We start from the raw sequence: 27,950 nt of genomic DNA on the forward strand, positions 1-27,950 counted from the left end.
GGAACAGTCCACTCCTGTACTGAGAGTCTCAATGTCTTTCTTTGGTAAAGCTGCTGTGTAGATGTTTGCATGTGTATCGATTTGCTTGTGTGTGTGTTATGGCTGTACTGATACAGCAGGGCAGGGGCTTTCAAACTATTTCATAGTGTAGATGACATCTTGATAGAGATGGATACCTCCGTCTCATCCACAGTCACATAGACTGCCACTCCTCCTAGCCTCCTAATCATGACCCTGATCACCAACATGCAACCTCACCTTAGCAAATACAGCAGTGACTTGGATGGAAAAATGATGACAGGAAAGTACTTTCGTATCTTGAATCATGTTTCATAAGATAAGCCCTTTGTCCTTTCTCGGGGGGGAAATTAATCTGATTCTCTCCGTTTGCTCTTTGTTACATCTCCTCCAGCTTCCATGAGTGCTGTTCTCCCCACTTTTTCCCTCCATTTCTGTGCACATGCTTCTCTTAGACTCATACAGATGCCCCTTGGGTTACGTAAACCCGACTTACGCAAATCATCACTTACGGAAAAAGTTCCATAAGCTAGAAATAGTTTTTTTGTTTGTTTGTTTTTTTGTGTAATGGTCAAGTATACATTTCTGACTTACGCAAAATTTGAGTTATGCAAGGCATTCCAGAGTGGAATGCTTCCGTAAGTCGGGGAGCATCTGTAGACTCTAAGGCCAGAAGGGACTGTCATGATCATTTAATCTGACCTTCTGTACATTGCAGGCCGCAGAACCTCACCCACCCACTCCTGTAATAGACCCATAGCCTTTGGCTGAGTTACTGACGTCCTCAAATTATGATTAAAGACTTCATGTTACAGAGAAGCCACCATTTACACTAGTTTAAACCTGCAAGTGACCTGTGCCCCATGCTTCAGAGGAAGGCGAAAAACCTCCAGGGTCTCTGCCAAGCTGACCCGACTCCAAATATAACATTCAGTTAGACCCTGAGCATGTGGGCAAGATCAACCAGCCAGACACCTGGGAAAGAATTCTCTGTAGTAACTCAGAGCCCCCCACATCCACTGTCCTGTCACCAGCCATTGGAGATATTTGCTGCAGGCAGTCGCAACTCAGCCTTAGAGGCAGTCTCCTCATACCACCTCCTCCATAAACTTATCAAGCTCAGTCCCCTTCTTTCCCAGTTACTCTCCCCTCTGGTTCCTTGCTGCTCTGGTTCCTTGCTCGTGATCGCTGGCTACCCAGTCCCCTTCTCCATGGCTTCCCACTGGTGAATGGTAGTGGTAACTGACAACTCCAATTCCCCAATTGCTCTGTTCCTGCTCCAGTCCCTGAAGGATGCTCTGGTTTCCCTTCCCGCTGTGTTAGAGACTGCAATGGAGGCAGGTTATGCAGTCTTTCCTGCCTGGTTTCCAGCTGCTTCTACATGTGTCAAGGCTCTTCTTTGCCTATTAAGAGCCTATTATCTGTAAAAGCTACTAGAAGCAAGGAGGAACAGTCAGCCGTATGTGACCAGTCAACCCTCCCTAGACTACCATCAGACCACTGCTGTAGAGAAATATTACAGGCGCACACACGAGGACCATGAAATGTTTAAATCTTCCTAAAATACGTGTCTGTACCTTTTGAGATGTGTGTGTGCACAATTCTCATTGCTTTCAGAGAGAGCAGCACAGGTTAGGAGGCTATGAACTCCTGGGTCTTAAACCAGTTCTGATAGTAACTCCCTAGGTAACTTGGGCAGGTCGCAGTCTTTTCCCCTCAGTTACCCCTCTGATATTAGTACTTCCCTGCCTCAGAGTGGTGTGGTGAGGATGATCATTTCCTGTTTATACAATGCTACATGTTACTATTTTTTTGCCAGCTCATTTTCTTTTATTTTGACTATTATAAAATAAAAGAATCTTTATGAAAGAGCATATATTGCTTTTCTCACCTGTTTCTACATAGCATTCTATCTATAGGGCCAACTGATTTGTGCTTTATTTACTTTTGTTCACTTTTATTTGACATTTATATGGGATTTCTTCACTTTTGCCGCCTGCCACAATCAACTCTAAATTGATTTATTTTTTGCCTAAAACTGTAAACTAAAGGGCAAAAGCAGGCACCATTCTTATTGACTTCATTTGGGGTTACTTCATTTGGGGCTACTTGCACCAGCTCAGAATTTGGTTCTCATCCATTCTTGTAATTCAGTTTACCTTATGAGTTATTGCTCACAAATGAAGATGCAATGAAGAAACTAACATAAAGGAAAACATCTTCTGCAAACTGTGCATCGTACAGAAACATGAGGGGGAAGAGAGAGACTACCTTGCTCTTTGTTAGATGAAAAACAAACAATGGATGGAGATTGGTGTCTGCTTCTATGTATTTTGTAAATCAATTTTTTATATAGAGTGAAATCTGTCTTAAGTAACCACTCAAGGGATCAGCATGTGTCAGTTGTTTAACAGAGATGACCTTCCAATAAAGGTGATGCAGAATTGTACTCTGTACTTCTGGGGCTACTTTGGAATGGTTTTTAAAGACAGAGGGTTGCCTAATTAGGGTGATTGCTCAGCTCGCTCTCTCCCACTCGGACACACACTTGCATGTAGACATGATGACATACACTCTCACACATAGACAAGATTCACACACATGCACGTGTCTCTGTAGGAGAGGGGGTACAATTTCAGAATTAGTCACAAGGCCCTAGTTTAGCTGGTAGTTGCCTCTTGGTAGAGCTGACAGTTTCACCCATATATACCCTTATAAACATTAACATCTCAGACCAATAGGTTTGACTTTTTCTTACTGGGAGGGTCTAGGGACATACAGAATATATGCCTTATGCTACCCTTTTAGATTATAGTAGACTTGCATAATCCCTGAAAATGAGCAGTGTGTCTTAATGAATCACCCTCACCATGAGAAAGCTAAATTAACCCTATTATTTTACTAATTACTCCAGAGACATCCTTAGTTTGTGTGTGAGAGAATTAATAAAATCAGACTTCTGGCACTCCAAATGAAGATTTTTCAGGTTTTCATTGCACTTTCAGTGTCTGTTTTTCTATTGAGGATTTTGTGAGGAGAGTGAAGGACAAATTAAGACACACCAAGCATGACTAATAGAGAGTGACAGTAGTTAATGGTCTGGTCGATCTGTTCAAGAAGTATATGAGAGGAAACGTGGTCTTGGAATGAGTTTCATTTCAGGTATAGTGCTGATGTGGAGCTTGCAGAATGCTTCTGATCTTTTATCCTGTTTTGTTTTATCTTGTTTATTAAATCAAATACAAGAATACCTGAGCATATATAATTACAAAATCTCCACAGGCCTGGTCAGCAGAGGAAAAAACTCAGATAAATACCTCAAATAGTGTGACAGTTCAGTGCCTTAAAAATCAGACCATCTTCTTGTCAGGCCAAATCCTCATCACCTGCATGAAGAATGACTAAAGGAGTATACACAAGGGACCTTGTGCAGATCGGCCAGGACTTGGGAGACAGAATCCTCCCCTCCAACAGGATCTAGGATCCATCTCACACATCACCGCTTTCTGTTCAAGTGCAAGACTATTTGTTACTGAGGCAAGGTCAAACTCCTAGCAGAGCAGGTATAAAGCAAACAAAATTGAATGCAATTAAATTTAGAAAAACAAAGAAACCCTCAGTTTTACTGTGAGAGTGAAAAGGGAGAAAGAGAATCGCACGTGGCAATTTCTAATCACATAGATTAGTGCTGTTCTGGTAGGCTCTTGGGTACTGTGAAGATGAGGAGGATATAAGAACCTGAATAGAAGAGCAGCAAAGAATCCTGTGGCACCTTATAGACTAACAGGCGTTTTGGAGCATGAGCTTTCGTGGGTGAATACCCACTTCGTCAGATGCATGTAGTGGAAATTTCCAGGGGTAGGTATATATATGCAAGCAAGCTACAGATCATGAGGTTAGTTCAATCAGGGAGGATGAGGCCCTATTCTAGCAGTTGAGATGTGAAAACCAAGTGAGGAGAAACTGGTTTTGTAGTTGGCAAGCCATTCACAGTCTTTGTTTAATCCTGAGCTGATGGTGTCAAATTTGCAGATGAACTGAAGCTCAGCAGTTTCTCTTTGAAGTCTGGTCCTGAAGTTTTTTTGCTGCAGGATGGCCACCTTAAGGTCTGCTATAGTGTGGCCAGGGAGGTTGAAGTGTTCTCCTACAGGTTTTTGTATATTGCCATTCCTAATATCTGATTTGTGTCCATTGATCCTTTTCCATAGAGACTGTCCAGTTTGGCCGATGTACATAGCAGAGGGGCATTGCTGGCATATGATGGCGTATATTACATTGGTGGACGTGCAGGTGAATGAACCGGTGATGGTGTGGCTGATCTGGTTAGGTCCTGTGATGGTGTCGCTGGTGTAGCTATGTGGGCAGAGTTGGCATCAAGGTTTGTTGCATGGCTTGGTTCCTGAGCTAGAGTTACTATGGTGCGGTGTGCAGTTACTGGTGAGAATATGTTTCAGGTTGGCAGCTTGTCTGTGGGCGAGGACTGGCCTGCCACCCAGGGCCTGTGAAAGTGTGGGATCATTGTCCAGGATGGGTTGTAGATCCCTGATGATGCGTTGGAGGAGTTTTAGCTGGGGACTGTATATGATGGCCAGTGGAGTCCTGTTGGTTTCTTTCCTGGGTTTGTCTTGCAGTAGGAGGCTTCTGGGTACACGCCTGGCTCTGTTGATCTGTTTCCTTATTTCCTCGTGCGGGTATTGTAGTTTTGAGAATGCTTGGTGGAGATTTTGTAGGTGTTGGTCTCTGTCTGAGGGGTTAGAGCAGATGCGGTTGTACCTCAGTGCTTGGCTGTAGACAATGGATCGTGTGATGTGCCCGGGATGGAAGCTGGAGGCATGAAGGTAGGCATAGCGGTCGGTAGGTTTTCGTTATAGGGTGGTGTTAATGTGACCATCACTTAGTTGCACCGTGGTGTCTAGGAAGTGGACCTCCCGTGTAGATTGGTCCAGGCTGAGGTTGATGGTGTGGCTGCTTCCATCCCGGGCACATCACACGATCCATTGTCTACAGCCAAGCACTGAGGTACAACGTCTGTTAGTCTATAAGGTGCCACAGGATTCTTTGCTGCTTTTACAGATCCAGACTAACACAGCTACCCCTCTGATACTGAAAAGAAGAGAAACCAGAGGAGGCTGGGAGTGAGACTGCCTCCTCTGGAGTCTTTTACTGGTACGGGGCTTGACATCTTTGTAGTTCTCAGACCCGTGTTCCTGCCCCATCCATCCCAAAACCATCCATCTTGCTTTTATGGAAGGAGCAGCCAGAGAGGACTTCTCTACAGTATGTGAAGAGTGTTGGAATCCCCTGAGCAGCGTTTCGGTTGCCCATTCTCTGTCTTGCATGCTCATAACCTGAACAGAAAAAAACAGCATTTGCCCTGTAATCATCAAGATCCATCTCTACATAGTACAAAGCAGTCAGCCCTAGAAAGAGAACATGTCTTGTTATTGCTTCAGTACAATTTCACCACTCAGCATTCCTCACTGGCCAATTATTTTACAATGATCCTTCTGCCAATTGTTAAATAATGATCATTAATAATAAGCCATTCTTCATTTATGAAGCTCCTTTCATCCACCAGAGTCCTAAGGCTCTGATATACCAACTTTACACAAGACTCATCTTCACCCACCTGAAAAGGCAGATATCTCTGGGGTGGAAGATAGCAGTGTACAGCAGTGTTACACAACGATTTTGGACACGAATTGCAAAATACCATATCTGGTTGAAATTGTGGGGGGAATTTCAATAACCATATGAGACTGCATTTGGCTGGGGCCTTGCGATTAATTGCCAGGAGATCTTTAATGACCAGAAGAGGCCAGGACATTGGTTTGATATCTTCTTTGAAAAGCAGCACTCCCAGTATCACAGTGCCCCTTCGTCCCATTGTCCATTAATCCATTACTTCTTAGTACTAAACTTGAGTTTTTCTGGGATTAACCCAGCCACATTCAGAGCAAAAGAATGAACTGCCAGTTATCTATGAAATTCTCTTAAAAATCTGTGAGGGAAACTTCTGGGGCATAACTGTTACACTGTATAAATCCAGAGTCAGTGAGATTACTTCAGTTTTACATTTGTTGTAACTGAACAGAATCTGGCCCTTTAATTCAACAATCATATTAGAGCTTTTAAAAATCCTTTTAGCATCTTTTCAGTTGTTTCATTCCTGGCATTGGGAGGAGAAAGTTTGTCCCGTTTTTAGTTCTAAGAACACACAATCTAGTTATGCCTATACAATAAGATTCAAACTATCAACTGGCTGAATAACAGCGATAAGTCAAATATAGAGCAACTAGCCATGGTTAGAAGTGAACATTTAACAGGGAAGCAAGTGTTGTAAGCCCAATAAAAATAACTACTGATTAATGTGAACCTGCCAGGATTGAATTCCAGAACAATGGATGTAAGGCCTCTTGAAACATAGTTGATTGCTGGATACAACATTAAAAAACTATTTAGAACTACAAGTTGATCTGTCAGATAATCTCCAGAGCCTGCAATATGTTCTAATCTAGCATTTACATAGAATCATAGAATATCAGGGTTGGAAGGGACCTCAGGAGGTCATCTAGTCCAACCCCCTGCTCAAAGCAGGACCAATCCCAAGACAGATTTTTGCCCCAGATCCCTAAATGGCCCCCTCAAGGATTGAACTCACAACCCTGGGTTTAGCAGGCCAATGCCCATGTCTGGGGTGACTCCTCTGTAGATGAGCCCATTGCACTAGGCGTGAGCCCTCTGCTCTGTCATACCTTCTCCTGCTTTCTGCGCCAGTATGCACATGGCTTATTCAGTTTGAAGTAAATTCTCTCCCCAGTGCAAACTCTGAGTACCCATGCTGAGCTCTTGAGGAGGATACAAGGGGTAAAAAACTGTCTGGGGATTGGTCCTGCTTTGAGCAGGGGGTTGGACTAGATGACCTCCTGAGGTCCCTTCCAACCTTGATATTCTATACAGCAGCCCAGGAGCAGAATGAATGGATCATTTCTCCCAGTCTGCAGAATGGCAGTGGGCTGGACCCTGGGATTGTAGTTGCTTCCACAGGTCCTGTGACTCCTGCTTTCTAGAGAGCAATAGCCAATTGATCAAGGTAACAGCAGAATGCCTGGCCCTGTCCTTAATGCCTGCTGTGAGACTATGCAGAGAGTCCCTGCAAAGCTGGGCTTTGTGGCATTCAGGGCGTGCACACCCTCTACGTGCGCTCCCAAGTCCTTCCCCTGTCTTTGCTGTACACATTGTGCAGAAGAACAGCAAAAGATGTGGAAGCCAAAATTGGCCTAAGATGCACGTGTGCAATGCAGTCAGTAGGCAATGCTTGTCTCACAATTATTGGGCTAACTGTATCTCTGACCCCTCTGGGGCACCTCGTTAGGTGGAATCACATGCTTCTCCCACTCTTAGGCCGGGCCCTGGAACTAAATGTGATTGCCTCAGCAAGCCCACTTTAGCCTCAGTACCTGCAATTCTGGTCCTTGGGAGCTATGTCCCAGTGGCATCCAGAGTTCAGCCAGCCTTCTTAAAGCTGTGTTGTTTGTTTTCAGCCAAAGGATTTCAGAGAAAAAAATCTTAAAATGGTAAACAGATTATATGCATGTCTTGCTTACCTGGTGGCTATCCATTTTCCATGTGGGTTTAAGCTTCCTACAAACAGTCCAAGACCTTTGTTGTCTTGGTGACAGTCCCCATGGAATTAAAGCAGTATAGATCTATAATAAGCTTTCTGCTAACTAATACGATTATACATTCTATCTCAATAACTAGCTTACATACAGCAGTCATAAAATTATGACATAACAGCTTCATGTCCAACACTGCATGCATGTATCTGAAAACAGAATTTGACCCTTCATTATGGACCTGATCAAAGCCCACTGAAGTCAGTGGAAAGACTGCCATTATTTTCAATAGCCTTTTGGATCAGTTCCTCTTAGGCCTTGTCTATGCTGGCAGTGGCATGTACAGTATGAAGGCTGTGTCCACATTGCAGTGAGTAGCTACATGCAGCAGGGAAACGCTCTGGTGGGAGGGGGTAGTGGGGAAAATCTCCAGCAGCTCCCCATTGCTGGAGCCTTTCCACACTGAAGGGAGCAGCCGGAGCCTTTCCCTGCGGTAGGGAAAGAGTCCAAGGCAGCAGGATGGCAGTGGGACACTACATTGTTAAAAGTAGCAGTGTAGATGTGGAAGGCACTGCTTGGGTGAGTAGAGAGCCATGTAGGATCTGTACCCTAAGGTTCTGGCATGTCTTTACTCATCTAAGCAGCACCTCGCTGTCTACACTATGTATACCCATGCTAGGGTTGTATGCACTATATGTATTCTACACACCTCTGTAAGTGTAGTCCTAGCCTTAGAGGATCTGGGAACTAGGGATAGAAAAGTCAAATGATTTACCCAAATTCATACAGTGAATTAAGGACAGTGCCAGGAATATAACTGAGATTGCCTGAATCCCATTTCAGGGTCCTGCCCACTGGGCAACACTGCCTCCTAAATACATGCAGACTTTTGCAGACTATAGAATTCACTACTACAATAGGTCACAGTTAGCCACTGGAATAGGATTTAAAAGGGAACTGAATACTCATAACAAGTAGTTACATTTGTAATTATATGTACTTCAACAAGGGTAATAAAAACTCGTGCTTTGGGGCATCAGCTGGTCACCATAGGAGTCAGAAGGAATTTTTCCTCCCAAGTACAGGATGGTCACTTGGCTAGGTACATTGTGGAGAAGAGGAAGGGGCTGCTGTCCTCATGGATCAGTGCCCTAGTCTGGTGTAGCAAATTTTATCTTCTAGTTATATATTTGTATATAACTATAGTATATTGTCATAAACAGTGATAAGGTTTAATTTTCTAGCATTATTTGCATTAAATCCAGCATAACTAGGACCTGATCAAGCAAAATGCTGAACAACCTCAACTCTCACTAGTGCCAGCGGAAGTTGAGCTTGTTCAGCATCTTGCAGAACTAGCCGCATTATACATAACAGTGGATACAAGGGTCCTCAGCCAGAAAAGAACTATCTCCAGGCCTATTTGCTACTATCCTGTCATTTCAGTGCTTTGTGCAAAGATTTAAAACTGCAGTAACATTCCGCTGAGAGGACTTATAGCACTGATTTTTTTTTTTTTTTTGTTCATCCTTTCCCTTTCCCTGCTTGTTAATCACCTAGTCATGTATACATATGATGGATATTCCCTTCTAAGGGCTGGACATCTCCCCAAGTGCTGTCCATATGCCTTATGGGAAAAAAATAGTGGAGTTAAAAAAAAACAAAAAACTATGGACTATGATTGTCCCAATCTAATATATCAATTATAACCTCTTACACACATGGGTCAAATTTTCCTCTCATTTACACTAGATGAGATCCACTGTAGACCATGAAGTTCCACTGGTTTGATTGGAGAGGGAAAATTTGCTCGTAAGTTTGGACCATGTTCTGAGAACCTTACTCATTCAGAACTGCCACTGAACTGACAGCTTAGTCAGATTTTCAGGACAATGCCCCTTGTCACCAAGTGAACAGCTCTAAAGCTCCTTCCTGTTGTACTAATGCTCCTTTGGGGTAATTTTCATTGATAGACAAAAGTTGTTACAGTAAAGGGTAGATAAGTAAGTTTTGTTTCTGTGCAAGTAGATTTTCATGACTTTTTCTCAAAGCTGTGTGGACACGAGGTGAAAAATCATGGGCCAAATCCTTAGCTGGTGTAAATTGGCATCCTTCCATTTCTGAAGTCAATGAAAGTATGCTAATGTACTCTAGCCCCATATGTTTAAACAAATGTCCTTACCTGTGTTATGAATAGTATTTTAGACAATTTAGACTGATTTTACAAATCTCACTCACTCTTTATGCTTTTTGTCTTTTGCTGACCAATGAAAATAAACTAGTGAATTTCACATTCTAGTTCTGATACGCTACCCCAAGCTACAGTCCCCCAAACAATAGTTTTGGGGCTGCAAACCTAGGAGGGGAATATTTTCATTTAAAAAGAAAAATATCCTTTTCCTTTTAATGCTTTTTTTTTTTTTAATGGAAGCATTTCTATCTATTTTGTGCGTCAATTAACCTCACAAATTCCACTGGCTCCCAGCAGAAAATCAGCTTTTTTAGTACTTCAGAAACACAGGAAGTTGCAAATTCAGTTGTCCCTTCCAGCTTTTCTTCAGCCAGGAGCATGAGTGTGCTGCTCTGGTGGATGATATCACTTTGAGCCCTCCATTGCAGATGTCTCCTCATATGTCTTCATATGCAGAGCAAAGGTCTGGGACTAGGACAGCACTCCCTTCCAGAATACCACCACCTCTGTTAACTAACGCTGTTACTTGAAGTACAACAGAGATTCGACCAAACCAAACATCCAGGTCTGGCTACTGCAGAAGTTTAGGGAGGTGCAGATCTGGATCCCAGCTTTGTAGCTCAGGCTCATCTTTTAGTAGAAGGTATCCTGGAGAAATAATATATAAAAATGTTTTGTTACAACACATTGCATAGAAGCCTTATTCTCAGGGTTTTATTCAATTTATTCTTTGTCTCTTAAATTTTTTGAAGACAGTATATAGGGTACAAAGATAAAATATAGCTACCTAGCATGTATGTGCATAAGAGACATGACAGCTCAGCCTGTTCTGTGTTTGAGTAAATAAAACCCATAAAAATTCAAATTGCAAAACATGAAAACCGGTCCACTTTAGAAAAGTGTAGGGAATGGCAGAGGGGAGTTTCATGTTTGCTGGCAAATCCCAGGGCCTTATTTGGTTCTGCATAAGGGGGTGCAACAGGCATTGACTTTAGTGGACAGAGTATAGCCTAGCGGATAGGACATGCTGGATGGAGAGGCAAAAGATTTGGATTCTGTCCTGGCTGGCTGTTTAGATTGTATGTTCATTGGGACAGGGTCTGTCTCTTACAATATGCATGTTCAATGCCTAGCATAATAAGGCCTAGACCTCAGCTGGGACCTTTAGGTGCTATTGTAGAGCTACTCTAATAATAATAAATAGTAATGTCAGACTTGAATTTGGTCCCTGTCGTCTTCTAGCTTAGTGTCTTTTTTCAGTTTGATGTTTCTGGAGAAGTGTTGCACTTGGGAGCCATCTGAATTCTAGTTAGTAGGTTTGGCCTCACTGCTGGTGAATAAATACCCAGGCCAGAGATTATGGATAGCTAGTACAAACATGAAAATTTATAGATGTGCTTTTAAAAACTATGGTGCAGCTCGCAAACATGTGATGGCCTTTGAAACCTCAGCAGCAGCTTATCTGCTGGGCTTTGTCAAGTCCCAAGAAACTGTTGGCACTTTTATCTCTTCATTGTATTTTAGTAAGGTGCATGAACTCAAGTAAGAGAGGCTAAATATGTCATGCTGCCAGAACTCCTTTACAGAACCCGAATGCCAGAGGTTTTCCAGATTTGAAAGGGTTCATTGAGGTCACTCCCTCTTCCAACCTCAGGAGGCCTTTCTAGCTCCCCCCTTCCCTATAACTTCAAACAACATCAGTCCATAATGTAAACTCCCATCTTCTCTTATCCCCCAACCCCAAGTGGCTACTTCTCCATGGCCTTCCTCATTCTCAAATCTCCAGCTCCTCTCATTGGCTTTCTGACCTTTTAGAAATTTTCATAATGCAGCCCAGAACGTCTCCTACTCACTGCTGAGCTCAGGTAGCCAATGCATTGAAATTCCATCTGCTTATAGATATCTCCATTACATGCACCTCTGAGGCCTTATCCAGTTCCCATGGAAGTCAACAGGAATCTTTCCCCCATGGGTAAACGCCACAAAATTATGTATTTTTGAGGAATCCTGCATGGATCTAAAAAGGTTAAAATCCACAGCATGGGAATCCAGAACAAAGTTTGTTTGCCAGGTGTTTTGTAAAAGAATAAATTAATCCTACCATTTCCCTTCATTTTTGCTGGATTATCCTTATACCTCATTCATGATTTTTTTTTTATTAGCATAATTGTGCTGCACCAAATGTTCTGCAGGTCCACAAAAATGTGAGATGTGATGTGCAGTAGTCAGACCGTAGCAGTGGAGGCCAGAAATTCCTGAGTTTTAATCCTCACTGTGGTGATAATGATTCATTCTGTGACTTTGGGCGCCTGGTCACTTTACCTCAGGTTATGCATTAAATGGGGGATAACAACACAGAGCTCACAGGGATGTTGTCAATGTTAGTCCCTGGTAGAAAGTGCTTTGAAGGTGAAAAGTACTACATAGATCTTGTGATTACATGAACGATTGTTTAAGGCATTTCTTACTAAGGCTATGTCTTCACTACCCGCCGTATCGGCGGGTAGCAATCGATTGCTCGGGGATCGATGTATCGCTTCTCATCTAGACGCGATATATTGATCCCCGAACGCGCTTATATCGATTCCGGAACTCCACCAACCCCAACGGAGTTGCGGAGTCGACATGGGGAGCCGCGGACATCGATCCCGCGCCGTGAGGACGGTGAGTAATTCGATCTTAGATACTTTGACTTCAGCTACGTTATTCACGTAACTGAAGTTGCGTATCTGAGATCGATTTTCCCCCATAGTGTAAACCAGTCCTAAGAGTCCTCAGATGTTTCTATGAGGCTCAGAAATGTTGCAACATGAAAACTTCCCTTCTGAAAACCATTCAGAGTGTTATAGGTACAGTATATTCCATCACCAGCAGGAAAGGGGTAAGTCCAATGCAGACTCATCTGTTGTCTTTACTGGCAACCTTTGTGCCCGATTACCTAAGTAGATATTGTGGTCTTCTTTTTAATGCCATCAAAACTTATGTCTGTGCCTCTCGTTCTTGTGTTTTAGATCCTGGCGGTCCTATGAAACTGCCTTGTATGCCAGTTAAACTGTCGCCTCCGCTACCTCCAAAGAAAGTCATGATTTGCATGCCTTTAGGGGGGCCAGACCTCTCTCTTGCATCCTATTCCATGCAGAAGAGTTCCCAGCAGCCTTTGGCTCCACACCACCACTCTGTACTGCCATCCCAATTAGCAGCACACCAGCACCAGCTTCCATATGGCAGCCACAGCCAGCATCTGCCTTCTGGATCCAGCTCATTACCTATTCACCCTTCAGGGTGTCGGATGATAGATGAATTGAACAAGACACTGGCCATGACCATGCAGAGGCTAGAAAGGTAATGGTTGATTTTTAAAAATATTAATTTATATGGTGTCATTACAGCATCAGAACATAACATCATACAATAATACATTGCACTTAGAGGGCCTTTCATCTGAAGATCCAAAATCTTTTACAAACCTAAGTCATTATTGGGGAAACTGAAGCATAGAGAGATTAAGTGACTTGCCCAAGTTGATGCAGTGAGTTAGTAGCAGAATCAGGAATAAACCTCAAGTGTCCTGAATCACAGTCTCCTGCTCTAGCCATTAGATTTTGATAGAAAGAACGAGGAGTACTCATGGCACCTTAGAGACTAACAAATGTATTTGGGCATAAGCTTTCATAGGCTAAAATCCTCTTCATCTGATGTATGCAGTGGAAAATACAGTAGGAAGATATATATACACAGAGAAAATGAAAAAATGGGTGTTGCCATACTAACTCTAACGAGACTAATCAATTAAGGTGGGCTGTTATCAGCAGGAGAAAAAAAACTTTTGTAATGACAATCAGGATGGCCCATTCAAACAGTTGACAAGAAGGTGTGAGTAACAGTAGGGGTTCTTAATCTTTCCCTGTTTGCTGTATAGAATGTTGATTAGGTGGTTCCGCAGTTTCTTTGAGTGTGTGTGACACAATTTCTCAGCATAGTCTGTGTGGTATGTAGATTGCAGTGGATTTTTTTTACCTTCAGTCCTTTTGGTATGATGTTCATCTGTTTGCATTTGGAAAGGAAGATGATGTTTGTCCGTATCTGTATGAATTTTTTTCATGAAGTTGATGGATTTCCACTTCATATGGCTAAATTCAGTGCCTTGCATGGCTACTCTCAGGAGCCTCCTGTTTTGCAACAACATAACACCAGGTTTCCAAGTAAAGCTTTGGTTACATGGAAGACCAAAGAAAAAAATGTTTTTTAAAAAAATGGAGGATTTAGAAAAGAACAATAAAGACCAAATGTGTTGCCCTCACCAAAGCAATCTACATGCCACTTATGAGCTGGAGGGAGCACATGGTGATTTGCATAAGCTATTTAGGTATTTTTAATGTAATCTAAAATTCATCTGAGAATAAAATAAAATAAATGTGTGCCGGGGTGGAATGTGTGTGTACACAAACGCAACCTAATTGTCACAGCTGTTTTGTAGCAATCCCCAACTGTAGACTGCAAAGTGGATAGAGAAAATTAATGTCATTCCATGCAAGATCCCCACACATATTTTGTAAAGTGAGTCAATGGAATGCGGGATGTATCCCAGTATATTGACTTCCTTGCAGAGATTCCACTAACTTGTCTCTGGTCAAAAGCACAGGCTTCTGAACAGCAGTCCTTAGGCTTTCACCAGGACACCTGGATTAACTGTAGCCTTGCGGAGGCTCTAAGGGAGGGTAGATCCAATACCAAAGTATACGACACATGGAACTTCTTCCTGGAGAAACAGCCTCTACACCCAGTAGTGCAGAACATAGTCCCCTGCAGGAATTTTTACACTGAATGCCTGTAGTCCAAAGGAATCAATAAATACAGGTGCCCAGTTCTCAGTGCTCAAAGTAGCTCAAGAGGAGCAGTTGAAATATGGCTTAAGGCTTGGCCCTGGGGTTTTTGTTGGTGCCAGACCAGTCCCCAGTATAAATTTGAGCAATCTGAATGTTGCTGTAATTTATATACAGGAGAACAGCTAAATGGACAGTGAAAACTCAAGGAGATAGCTGGGCAGTTCACCACAGGCAGTTTTATTGAAACTGACAAGATGATAGGAATATAGAAAATTGTAGAGAAAAGCAAACATGTACCATTTAAATAGACAAGAGGCCAGATTCTGCCCCATGCTACTAGTCCTTTGCACTGCCAGAGTGGTGAAAAGAGACCTTTATAGCTGTTCTGAAAGAGCCACTGTAGATTTTCCCAGTGTAAGGGAATCCTCAGCTGGTGTGAAGTTGGCTAGCATGTAGTGGGAGGTTCCTGTTGCCACAGATAAGGGGCTCCAGTGGTGAGACAGGAGGTAGCATGCTGTGGGCATAAGTCACTATAACAGGGGTAGAGGATTGATGGGACCACAGTCCTGCCACCTTTCACATAGGCTAGCACAGCCTGGCACGTGCACTTTGCAGAACTAGCTGCATCATCCTGAGATGCGATGTACTGTACACACTCCTGAGTGCTGGGGAGTGTCAAGAGGAACTGTTTCCCTCTCTAGAGCAGTGCAGCTCCACACCATTTCTAGCACAAGTCTGGGTGTTAATTTCACAATCTGGCCCATGGTACATGCAAGCTGCACTTCATCATTCTAAATCCAATGACATTTCTCTTCATATGACTTCATCGTGGCATCTGTTCTCCTCTTCCCTCAGCAATAGATGTTCCAGTGTTTAAGCTTCCATCAAGTCTGTGTTTACAAGTATGTTTAATTGTTTAAAGGAGGTGACCTAAAGATTGTGGGGTTTTTTATTTTTGTTAATTTTTAACATTTACCAGAAGCTGAAACTGAACAAGCAAGAATCCAGTTCCCAGAATGAAGCAATTGTCTCCTAGCACAGAAGAGAATAATTTTTAAAAATGAGCTTAATATTGATTTCACCTTTAAGGGACTCCTAGCTCTCATTAATATACAGAACAGATTTTTTATTGTTTCTTTTCAGTCGATTGACTGGTTTTTTTTGTGCCTCAGTGGATATTTCAGTCATGGAATAATGTATCAAGTATTTCAGTTATGCTTATTGTCCAGGAAGTCAGTAAAGTTTGTAGTACTTGAGAAAAAAAATTGATGGCTGTTTCTTCTGGAAAGGCAGTCACTGGTTTCATAATGTATGTGGACTGTAAAGTCAACATATGCTGTTAAATTTTTTAAGTTATACTTCCAAGGGGCTCTCTGTTTTTAGCAAATGTGCTCATGTCTCCAAGGAGATTAGTCTAGGTTTTCAGAATAGATTTGATTTGGGAGGGGATTAGGTACAGCAAGTGGTATCTTTTCCTGATATTATTTTGACAGTAGTGCTTTCTTTTCTCCCTAAGTGTACAAAAAAACAGGTTTAAACCTTAATTACATCACTCTGCAGTGTTTGTTATAGGATGCTTCAGCTCAGAAGCCTTGAAAGCCTTATAAACTGCTTATATTTGAGATCTAATTTTTTTTCTATATAAAATTTAGCTCTGTGATCATGTCTATCAAATATGTAGGATCTGAGATTGGTTCCTAAGCTTTTCTGCTGCTTCCAAAATAGCATGCTGCTGGGCCTCTGCTCCCAGGCCAGCAACTGTGGAGAAGAATGTAGAACATAGAGGCCTGGAAAGGTAGGATAGCTAATGGAAATGAGTGTATGAAAATGGAAATTATCAAATCCAAAATAGAAACAAAGCTCAAAGAGTTTAATGCTCCCAGACTGAGGAGGACCAGATAATCTCCAACCCCTGACACATGAAATTGTAAGTCAGGTAGCAAGATATCATGTGACCAGAAAATAGCAAACATAGTTACCTGTATTTAAGAAATGAGGGGAAAGTAGTCCAGGCAACTACAGATCTGTTTGTCTGATCTCAATAGTATACAAGATTTTAGAACAAGTTTTGTAGGAAAGAATAATTAAAGACTCTAGGTGAATGAAAATGGGATAAAATCCAACCCGGGATTATCAAAGGTAGATCTTCCTTTGATAAAATAACTGATTTCTTATACAAAGGACATGCAGTGAATGAAATCTATCTAAAATTCAATAAAGCATTTGGCATGATACTACATGGGGAATTATTAGTAAAATGGGGTTTAATACAGGAACTGTAAGGAGGGTAAGGAAACCATGTAAAGGGGAGAGGTCAGTGGGTTGTGCTGGAAGAACAGTTCAGCTGGAGGGAGGTTACTAATGGCATTCTTCAAGGGTCACTCTTGGGACCAATTGTATTTAATATTTTAATTAATGACCTTGGCACAAAAAGTAGGACTACACTAATTAAATTTGCTGATGACAAAAAGTGGGAGTCATTGTCCATACAGAGGAGGATCAGAATATTATACAGAAAGAACTGGATGAGCTAGAGGCCTGAAATACAGAAATGGGGTAAAATTAAATGTTACGAAGTATAAGATCATGCACTCAGGGACTAAAAACAAGAATTTCTGCTATCACTAAGAGAAAAGGGGGTATCTAACATCACAAGGGAATAACAACATCACTAGGTAGCACCCATTTCAGCTGATCCCAAACCTGATCTACAAAAATGTAATACTAAAGTATTCTAGAATAATCTCCCCAAATACTGCTAGTTCTACTGTCAAGTGATGTGAAGCATTACTAAAGAACACTGTAGTATTTTTTTTATAAGGGAAGAGGATACTGACAAGCCCCAGTAATAACCTGCCCTCTTCAGCCAAAACAGTACCTTTTTTTTTTTTCAGTTGTTAAAAGAAAAGGCCTATTTCTTGTTGCTTTCTTCCTGAGTCAGTGGGATTTCCTCGTTCTGGTAAATTCACCTGATGTGGGTTGATCCCTGTGCCCGTCTGTAATTTTCTCCTTAAACTCTCCAGCATTCTTTTCTTATACCTCACACCCCCAAACCATTCCCTCCCACCCACCTCTGCTCTTGTGGCCAAGAATAGGGAAAGAAAGAATACGCAACCCCCTTCTTTTAACAACATAGATTTTTTGTTTTAAAAGACCAGATTTCCAGAGTCCTGACTGTCTAACAACATCTAAAGGCAGGGGAAAGGTATGAGCTATGTGAAAGGAAGTTAGAAATGATTTGCCAATGAGTTAGAAGCATGCCAAAGAAAAATGAGGAATTCCTGATCACTGGAGTAGGAACCAGGGACCATGTTATTTTGTGTAACCTTGATCAAGTTACGTAACTTCCATGCCTCTGGTTTCCTCTCTGTAAAATGAGTGATAACACTTACCTGCCTCACGAGAGTATTGTGAGCATTAACAGGGCAATATTTTAAAAGCATTTTAAAAATAGAAATTCCTTTGTAAGAGCCAAGTGTTATGATTTTAAGTGACACATTCCTAACTCTCAGAAAGGATCTGCACTCACTAGGCAGCAATTTTCCTACATGAGGATAACAGTGTGTCGCAGTTTAAACAAAGGAATAATTTATGCGGCCAACTTCTTTAAAAGTCAAGAAAATCGTGGATTCCACAATGTAGATTTGCTATCAGGGTACGTCTCATGGGAGCTCTTTTCCCCGACTGCAGTATGGCTTTTCTGACATATAGTTTGTCCCCTTCCTTAACGCTGACTTGGAGGGGCAGCTTCTTGGCATGACGTGCTAGTCTAATCTCCAGCCATGCACCCAATCAGTCTCTCTGATGAGGCTGCCAATTAGTGTCAATCATGATGCATAATCTTGTAAGCTCGCAACTGGGATCAGACCACAACTTATTTCTTATAGGATACGGAACAGCTATCAGACGGTAATGACTTCCAGTTATCAATGCCCTACCCTGGGATAGATTTGAACAAATGACATCAAAAGTGAAAACCTCTGTATCAAAAAGTTTCTGTAACCAATTGCCCTTAGACATCCAGTTCCCTCAGACTTAAAATTTATAAATTAAATCATATCAGACCTACCTAGCAGATGTCTTGTAATTCTTATCGAATGCATTTCAGTCTATAAGACTTTTCAAGATAACTACTTTTGTCTAATACCTTCCCCACTCTCATCCCAGCGTAGTATTATATTAATGAATGTACAGTGATCTGAAGTGTTTCTATTTTTAGTTTAACTGATAAGCAACAACACAGTATACTATTGATCTGACAGTATTTTGATAGAATCTTTTTTGGTAACTCTTCATTCTGTTATCAAAGAAGAAGAGGTGATAGTTTGTGGGGATATGTTTTATCCCACTAGATGTTTACAGGAGTGATTTCCCCTGTTCTATTTAGAGTACACCCTTGAGTAACAAGAGTATCAGTAGTGGTCTGTATAATCTTTAAATTCTGACTTCTTATGAAAATCTTTTCTTAATAGCAGCACTGTAATTTACATGTTAAGATAAATTCTTTTTGAAAACAAGTGCCTGCATAGCCATTGTCTTGATCTCTAAACAACCAAAGCAACAAAATCTGAAACAGCTTTTAAAACTGATGATATGAAACGTTTAGTAGTGTAATTGTTCAGTACATAATACTACTACTAGTCCAACAGCCTTTACAAATAATTTTGTAGTAGACCACATGACAGTGACGTATTTCCTACCAACAAAGAGGAAATCTATGCACAGTAGAATTAATCGTGTCCTTGATTGTTTTTCATAAGTGCACTGCAGTACTGCAGGTAGGGCAAAAGTGCACAACACCTTGTCAGCTGACTTAGGGAATGAAATTAATAGTGTGGAACAGAAATCAAGAAATACATAAAATAGCAGGGAAAAAATAGAGCTTAAAATAGAAAGTGGTATTATTGGTGGACTGATTAACTGAGAGAAGTTGTAAAGAGAGAGAGAATCTTCCACTGCTAAGACACCAGTTCAAATCAAGCCTGTGTGATAGGGATTGAAACTTGTGATTACCATCTAACTGCTGTATGGGAACTTAAATTGTTGAAATGGACAGAGGACCTCAGGAATGAATAGCCCCAGCCCCCCTTTCTTCCCCCTCCCCCCAAAAAATTACTCTGTCACAATTAGCACCTGGTTGGTAACTCCAGCAGAGAGGTAAAGGCAGACTGAATGGGCATAAAGACTGAGCTAGCCTCCCACCTCTTCTCTTACTTGGTAGACTTGTACTGTGCCTGACTATGCTGTTTTTAAACTGAGCTGAATGATTTTACTGCATAGCGTTCACTGTTTTTTTTACAGAACAGCATTGTGCTGAGCTTTATCATCTCTAAGATATTAGATCTGAGTCTTCGGGATTTCCTTTATCTGCCATTGAAGAGTTACACAGAACAATAGATAATCGGAAAAAGAGAGATAAAAAAAGTTAATTGAATTTAAATTATTAAAGTATATCAATAAAATAAAAGTTAATTGAAAGTTTTTAAAGACTGTAATGCATTTGTATATCCTTAGAAGGATTCATCTGATGCATCCCAAAATTACTTCTTGGATAAAAATAGTATAATGTAAAATTCACTGAAATCTAATAGAGAAATTCACAACCCAATTCTTCATGAATCTTTAATACTTTGTACTACAAAATGTAGAATATCTCTAGGCAAATAAATTCCTTTCTTTTATATGTCCAGTCAGTAAATATATGCAATATAAGCTGCAATTACCAAATGATCTTTTTGTGGCCTAACATAATTATAACAAGTGGTATCACTCATTTATAGTATCTACGGCCTTTTATCCCTATAAATCCCAAAGCAGTCATTTCTGGGGTGGAACTTGGCAACTGTTTAATGGTCCTCATCAACACCACACAATAAGTGTGGGCAGAACGTTAAGATAACTTCTCCAACTGACGTAGTGGAAGGTGATTTAAATAGTTAAAGGGCCCAGTCCTCCCAGGGTGCTGTGGAGTGTGTCCTGCAGTTCTGCGCATCCTAGACTCCCTATAGGAGTTGCAGTTGCTTTGCAGGATCATATCCAAATTTGATAGTTGCCTCAAATGGAATGTGGCCAGGACAGCTGGATTAACGTCTATATTCATGTGGAAAGGAGCATGAGAACTTTAACAATTGCAAGGTCAGGAACTCCGATTTACTTCTCATCCAAAGAGCAGCATCTCCAACAGCACAGAGCCTCCTAATTTCGCACCAATTACTGTTTTGGAAAGAAGAGCACCTACTACTGAATCACTGACACCACTGTAACACCCAGGATTTTTTCTGGCAGTCTCTGATCCTAGTAGAGGGAGGCAATATGATCTGGTGAATAGGGCACGTGGCTGGGAGTTAGGAAATCTCAGTTCTTTTCCTGGCTCTGCTCTTCACCTGCTGTGTGACATTGGACTTCAACTCTCCCATTCTCAGTTTCCCTGTCTGTAAAACTGTAGCTGCATTGATACTTACATTCCCTTATAACGTGCTTTCAGATCTACATGTGAAGAGAACTAAACAGTAGTAATAATGACCAGGTTTGAACCTATTAGGTTGTGGGAAGTGATGAGCTCAGAACCTAAGATACTATATGGCAGCAGAAATAGGACTGAATATTTAGAGAGTAAAAGCAAATTGCTCCTCGGTGTCTGGCTTTTTGGGTTCTCAGTTCAATCTCAGTTCTTTTTGATTCCTGTAGGACCCCTTGCCTGACATTCACAAATTAAGCACAACCTTGGTCATACATTTCATCTGAGTCACAGCTCATCTGCAGATAATGTATCCCCATTCATCTTTTGTACTGTTCTATTGTAAATGAGGGGAAGAAAAAAATCTCAGGACTTACATTTCGCTTCAACTTACCTTCTTCCTGGAGGAGAAGATATGAAATGCCAAAATAACAAAAGAAATCATAAAACCGTCTGTTAGTCCAAGTTATTTGGCAAGTTTGGAATGGTTTAATTAATCTCTCCTGGCTCAGTAAAGATTCCTGTGCTGTATTTATATTTCCCAAGGATTTAAAGTTTCTCGGGGCAAGGGGAGAGTTGGAAGCCCATGCAGTCACTTAGTGTGGCAGTTTGGCCAGTTAATCCACTATCTGTGCAGTCTCCATACAACTAATGAAAGCTTTGCATGCAAATTAGCTGTAGAGTAAGGATAGTAATTGGCTTTAATATCACAGTGCTCTAGGACTGTTAGCATGGTGTAGATATATGCCTTGCTGTAGCTGGGTGCAGCACAGGTGTAATCGGTACAGTCAAAATGGCTGAGAACTTTAAAATTGGATAATAACAGAGTGAGTATTCTAGAGATGATTGAACTTTGTGATATTCTAAACAAAAAGAGGTCTCAACCATGCTTGTAGCTGTTTGTATATTTCACCTTCATCCTAGGCTTCAGAGTGACAATCCTTGAATTTGAGAGAGAGGAGTGTGTGTGTGTGTGTGTATTACAAACAGAAACCCATGTTAAAAGAATATTATTAAGGTTAACTCAAGCACTCAGGAATAAGATTGTATACGCAACCTTCATTCCTCCCCTTTGAGCTTAGAAATGCATGATCACATACTATTTTTTTCCATAGGAGCCCTGCCTCATTCAGTGCACAGGATGGAGGGTGCTCACAGAGCCGGCTCCAGTGTTTTTGCCGCCTCACGTGGCAAAAAAAAACAAAAAACCAAAGGCACGATCGGCGGCACTTTGGCAGCAGCTCTACCGCCGCCACTTCATTTTTCGGCGGCAGGTTCTTCCCTCCAAGAAGGACTGAGGGACCCACTGCCGAATTGCCTGACATGCCGCCCCTTTCCGTTGGCCACCTCTAGCACCTGCTTGCTGCACTGGTGCCTGGAGCCAGCCCTGGGTGCTCACTTAATGAATAGCTGTTCAATATTTGGTTTTCTCGTTGTTCAATGTGTGACCCTAGCAATTGTTTACTGGACCCTGTTCAAACTCTGCGCTGAAGACAGAATTATTAATTGCCCCATGTTTTTTTCTATGGCGCTTGTCACTGTAGTATCGAGTGCTTCACAAACATTAGTCAGTTGAGAGGTAGTGTGATCCTTCTGTAAGGATCAGCAGGAGTTGAAGCAGGAAAGCAGGGCTACCAGGCAGCTGAAGCCCCACATTGCTGCTTGACAGCAGCTGTAACCTGGCCACTCCCTGCAACTCTGTCTACAGAGGTTCAATGTCATGACAAGGTTCACCTCGAGTGATCTGACTGACAGTGGTCTTAGCGAGCCCTGATTGACTCCTTGTCCCTATAGAAGCCAAGGGGGCATACCAGGAAGTGTCCAGACAACAATGCAGATCCCTAGCTACCTGCCATGCCCACTCTGTTTCTCTGTTCCTGAACGCCTGGTACTGACCATGGCTCTGATTTGGATTCTGACTCCCAGTTGACCCCCGGAACCTCAAAATGAACCTTTATACGTGGTATTGACCGTCAGCCTGATTCCTGACTGTCGCTCTGACCCTCAGCTTGACTTGACCCTGATACTGGCTCTGACGCTAGCTTCAGTTCTGGGATCTCACGCTCCTGCCACTAGTCCTGCCTCTCTGCAGCCAGAATCCTGACACCTTGGATGTATAAACAGGAATATTGAGTAGAGGCAAGGAGATTGAATTACCTCTGTATTTGACACTGGTTGACTGCTACTGGAATACTCTGTCCAGTTCTGGTGTCCACAGTTTGAGGATGTTGATAAATTGGAAAGTGTTCAGAGAGGAGCACAAGAATGATTAAAGGATTGGAAAACATGCCTTATAGCAATAGACTTCAGGCGCTCAATCTGTTTATTTAACAAAGATAAAGTTAATTGATCACGGTCTGTAAGTACCTACTTTTGGAACAAAACTTTGATAATGGGCTCTTCAGTCTAGCAGACATCGGTATTACAAGATCCAATGGCTGGAAGTTGATCCTAGGTAAATTCAGACGAGAAATAAGGTGCAAAGTTTTAACAGTGAGGGTAATTAACTTTGCAACAGTTTTTTGTTGATTTCAAAATTACTAGTGAATCTAAGATTGGATGTTTTGCTAAAAATATGCACTAATTCAATCAAAAATTAATTTGTGGAAATCCTATGGCCTGTGTTACAGAGGAGATCAGATTAGAGTCTGGGGTTCTCAAACTGGGGGTCGGGACCCCTCAGGGGGCCGTGAGGCTATTCCATGGGGGGTCATGAACTGCCAGCCTCCAACCCAAACCCCACTTTGCCTTCAGCATTTATAATGGTGTTAAATGTATAAAAAAGTGTTTTTAATGTATAAAGGGGGTCGCACTCAGATGTGTGAAAGGAGTCACCAGTGCAAAAGTCTGAGAACCCCTGGATTAGATGATCCATGAATCGTACAAAAAAAACCCTTGTAAGATTAGGAAGTGGTACTAGCCCCATTTTATGATGGGAACCTGAGAGACAGAAATTAAGGCCAAAATTTCCACTAATTTTGGGAGCCCAATTTGAGACCCCTAGGATCTGATTTTTCAGAGCATTTGGCATTAAATATCATTTGATATATTCAGAGTACAGCTCCCATTGACTTACAGCTGTAGTGCTCAATACTTCTGCAAACCAGACCCTGGGGTCTCAAGTTGGGGACCCAGAAAATAAGAAACATACAATTAGTAATCACCTGTGGAAAGTTTCAAGTATCAGAGGGGTAGCCGTGTTAGTCTGGATCTGTAAAAGCAGCAAAGAATCCTGTGGCACCTTATAGACTAACAGACGTTTTGGAGCATGAGCTTTCATGGGTGAATACCCACTTCTTCAGATGCATGCATCTGAAGCATCACCCATGAAAGCTCATGCTCCAAAACGTCTGTTAGTCTATAAGGTGCCACAGGATTCTTTGCTGCTTTTGTGGAAAGTTTAAGTGACTTGCCCAGTATTACATAGGAATCTCTGTCCGAGGCAAGATAGAATCTAGTTCCCCAGGGTAGCATTCAACTGCTTTAACCATGAGACCCTCCTTTCTCTCCGTACCTCATTCACTATACACCTTCCATCTTCTGCTTCATTTGTCGCAGGGACAACAGCCTCCTTTACTACACAACCCTGGTACATCCCCAAAGCAGGTCCATCCTGTGCACTGAATGAGGCAGGAGTCCTGTGAAAAAAATAGTATGTGATCATGTAATTACGGACTGTATCATAATGTCTGTGCACAAGAGGTCAGGTTAAGATTGCTCATGCAAACTTGATTCTGGCCTTTCTTAATGGCTGAAGTGCTTAACTTTGCAACATTAAAAATGTTATTTTTAATATAGTTTTTTCTGTGTAGTTTCCTAGGCTTTTTAAAAAGCAAACTGGAAAAACAAAAATTCCATCATGCGGGCATCAATATGATGCCACGAGTCATCAGTGGGATTGGAACCTTTAGACACACTGCACAGGCTTCTGCCAGTGGAACTGAGTAACTGATAGCAGGTTGTCATTCTTCAGGAGGACCAGCCCTAGGGGAGGGTGAGACATGCACTATGCCAGAGAATTTCACAGATATTTGCTGACAGCAGAGGAATGGTGAGACTCAGGAATCTTGGGTTCTCCCCACACTGGTTCCTAGTCTCAGATTTCTTGTCCAACTGATCCCAAACTCCCCCCTATAACTTATCCCAGTTTATGTGGATTTTCACAGGGATGGCAAAAGGCATATACCTGACACACAGGCTACAGTTCCTGCCAATTTTTCTACATGTGCTCCAAAGCATTGGGGCTTTATAGCTTTTTAATGCAGAGGTCGCCAGAATTTTTTAACATGAGCAAACCATTATGTTTTTCCCTAAACTCATTCTCAGAAACAACTGAACCAATTTCACCAAAATTTTCCCAAGAAATTCAGCCTCAGACAGACAACCAGCATGGAAAGTTTAGTCCAAGTGATTAATATTTGGCAACATTATAAGCAACTGAAAACAGGATCATATAATGGGAAGTGTCAGGCAACCTTAATAACAGATCCTTTCTCAATTCTGGTTATGCAACTTTTTAAATTGGAATTATCCTTTAGTTCCTTACTAACTAATGTAATTTATTCCTGGTCTACTCTGGGCGAGGGGAATCAATCTAAGTTAAGCAACTTCAGCTACGTGAATAAAGTAGCTGAAGTCGACGTACTTAGACCTACTCACCGCGATGCCTTCACTGCAGTGAGTCGACTGCTTCCGCTCCCCCGTCGATGCTGCCTGCACCTCTTGCGGCAGTGGAGTACAGGAGTCGACAGGAGAGCGCTCGTGGGTCAATTTCTAGCATCTAGACTAGACACAATAAATTGACCTCCGCTGGATTGATCGCTGCTCGCCAATTAGGTGGGTAGTGTAGACATACTCTTGATTTCTCCTAAATTTAATAAACTTAATTTCTCCTAATTTCTCCACTCCGTGCATCTGATGAAGTGGGTTTTAGCCCATGAAAGCTTATGCCCAAATAAATGTGTTAGTCTCTAAGGTGCCACAAGGACTCCTCGTTGTTTTTGCTGATACAGACTTTCCCAAAGATGATGATGAAAAGCATAATGGTGCAATGGCATCTGTGAATCCTACAAACTCAAAGAAGTGTTTTGTGTACGTAAAGCCCAACTTTAGCGCGACGATTGCCTGAAGAAGGTCAATCAGATGTTTTATCCATATCCCTATTCAGGCTGCTACTGTGAAACAAACACAAATGGTGAGGAGTTCAGTGGCACCTTAAAGACTAACAGATTTATTAATAAATCTGTTAGTCTTTAAGGTGCTACCGGACTCCTCGTTGTTTTTGCTGATACAGACTAACACAGCTACCTCTCTGAAACCTAATTTTTCCTGTTTACCATGTTTTAACCCATTCTTGTTGGTAACTATAATCCTTCCATCTTCCCCTCTTGAAAAAAATGTCTGCAGTATGAAAAAGCGCTCGTGCTCTGACTTCAGAAAAGCAGCCCTGACTCCTGCTGAGCAATTTTCTCTAATTTTCTTAATTTCTCTTTTTAATTCTTCTTTTCCAATAGCTCTGGTTTGCACCCGGGTGAAAGTGTCACGAAAACAGGACCTGGAGGCCTTTCAGACATGAGACAAGTGCCAACCGTTGTGATCGAATGCAATGACGATAAAGAAAATGTGCCTCATGAATCTGATTACGAAGATTCTTCCTGCCTTTACTCAAGAGAGGAAGAAGATGATGAGGAAGATGAGGAGGATGATAGCTCATTATTTACAAGTAAGACTCATCCTTCCCTCCCCCCTTTTATTTTATTTATTTATTTTTTAATTTATCCTCAAAGCACAAAGGAAACACAAGCGAACTGGATATCTTGGGCCTGATTTTCATGTCACTTACACTGGCATAAATTAGAATAAACTCCATTGACTACAACAGAGTAACAGCAGCATAAAATTGATGATTATGAGAGGACTATCAAGTGCTTTATACTTAATAAGTACAAAGTCATGTCAGAATATTTACATAGAGGTTTGGTTTTTTCAAACGTGTCATCGTCAAGTCAAGAAGGCAATAGGAATTTTACCAACGACTTCAATAGGATGAGAATGAGCCCAGTACTGAGCAGTTTTGAAACAATACTAAAGTATGGCCAGATCCGGAGATCTTGATTCAGTTTTTATTCAATCTTTGTTTATGACAAACTCCCATTTAAGTCAGTGTGAATATTTGGCCTCTGAACTTTTGTCCAAGTCAGAATTGGATACAAAACGAGGAAGGGCTTCAGGATTGGCCCCTAAATTATTGCCGGGCATGTGCTCTTTATTTTAAATACCACCCTTAATGGACAAGTGGTAGTTTTTAAAATAGATCCCTCCAGCACTGACTGGCATGTCTTGTTTGTACGGAGTGGACTATACACATAGAGAAAGCTCAGCATGTTCACTAAGAACAGAATAACACAGGCACACCATTTTTTGTTAGGATCAGTGTCCACGGGGGAGGAGCCGGGAGGCAATTCTGCTCGCGTACTTACTGAGCTCATTGAGTACTTATATGAGTAAGGTGGGCAGTATTTAGCTCTCTGTGTGCTGTGCTCGCATTTTTCTTAATTATTTAGTCCTTACTGATTTAAAAATCGAGGGCTTGAATAGGACCTTGCTTACAGCGGTCTTACTCCAGTGTAACCCTGCTGACCTCTGTGGAGTTACTCCTGGTTTACACCAGTGTAAATGAATTCAGAATCAGACTCCAGAACCCTAAGCTACAATAAGAAGTGGGACGGCACAACCCATGGTCGCCTAGGGCACTAACATTTGGAGGCGGGTGGCGACCGCAGCGGTCAGAACTTCAGCCGCCCCGGTCGTCGGCAGTATTTCGGGGGCGGGACCTTCTG

At 41.8% G+C, this 27,950-nt stretch overlaps 2 protein-coding genes across 11 annotated transcripts in view; one reads left to right on the plus strand and one right to left on the minus strand.

Moving 5' to 3' along the window:
- PHACTR1 (phosphatase and actin regulator 1) overlaps positions 1–27,950 on the plus strand; it is a 460,275-nt gene that overhangs the window by 370,984 nt on the left and 61,341 nt on the right. For all 10 annotated transcript variants that reach the window (XR_007772753.1, XM_050941593.1, XM_050941595.1 and 7 more), the window contains 2 exons: positions 12,840–13,170; positions 26,625–26,833. Coding sequence is in view for 9 of the 10 variants with exons in the window: in XM_050941593.1 (XP_050797550.1) it covers positions 12,840–13,170; positions 26,625–26,833 (540 nt within the window). In the remaining variant the exon portion in view is untranslated. The remainder of the gene's footprint in view (positions 1–12,839; positions 13,171–26,624; positions 26,834–27,950) is intronic.
- Positions 1–27,950, minus strand: part of GFOD1 (glucose-fructose oxidoreductase domain containing 1) — a 541,281-nt gene that overhangs the window by 285,164 nt on the left and 228,167 nt on the right. The gene's annotated exons all lie outside the window — the stretch shown is intronic.

Source organism: Gopherus flavomarginatus, chromosome 2, assembly GCF_025201925.1.
Source record: "Gopherus flavomarginatus isolate rGopFla2 chromosome 2, rGopFla2.mat.asm, whole genome shotgun sequence".
In the NCBI taxonomy this organism is placed as follows: domain Eukaryota; kingdom Metazoa; phylum Chordata; order Testudines; family Testudinidae; genus Gopherus; species Gopherus flavomarginatus.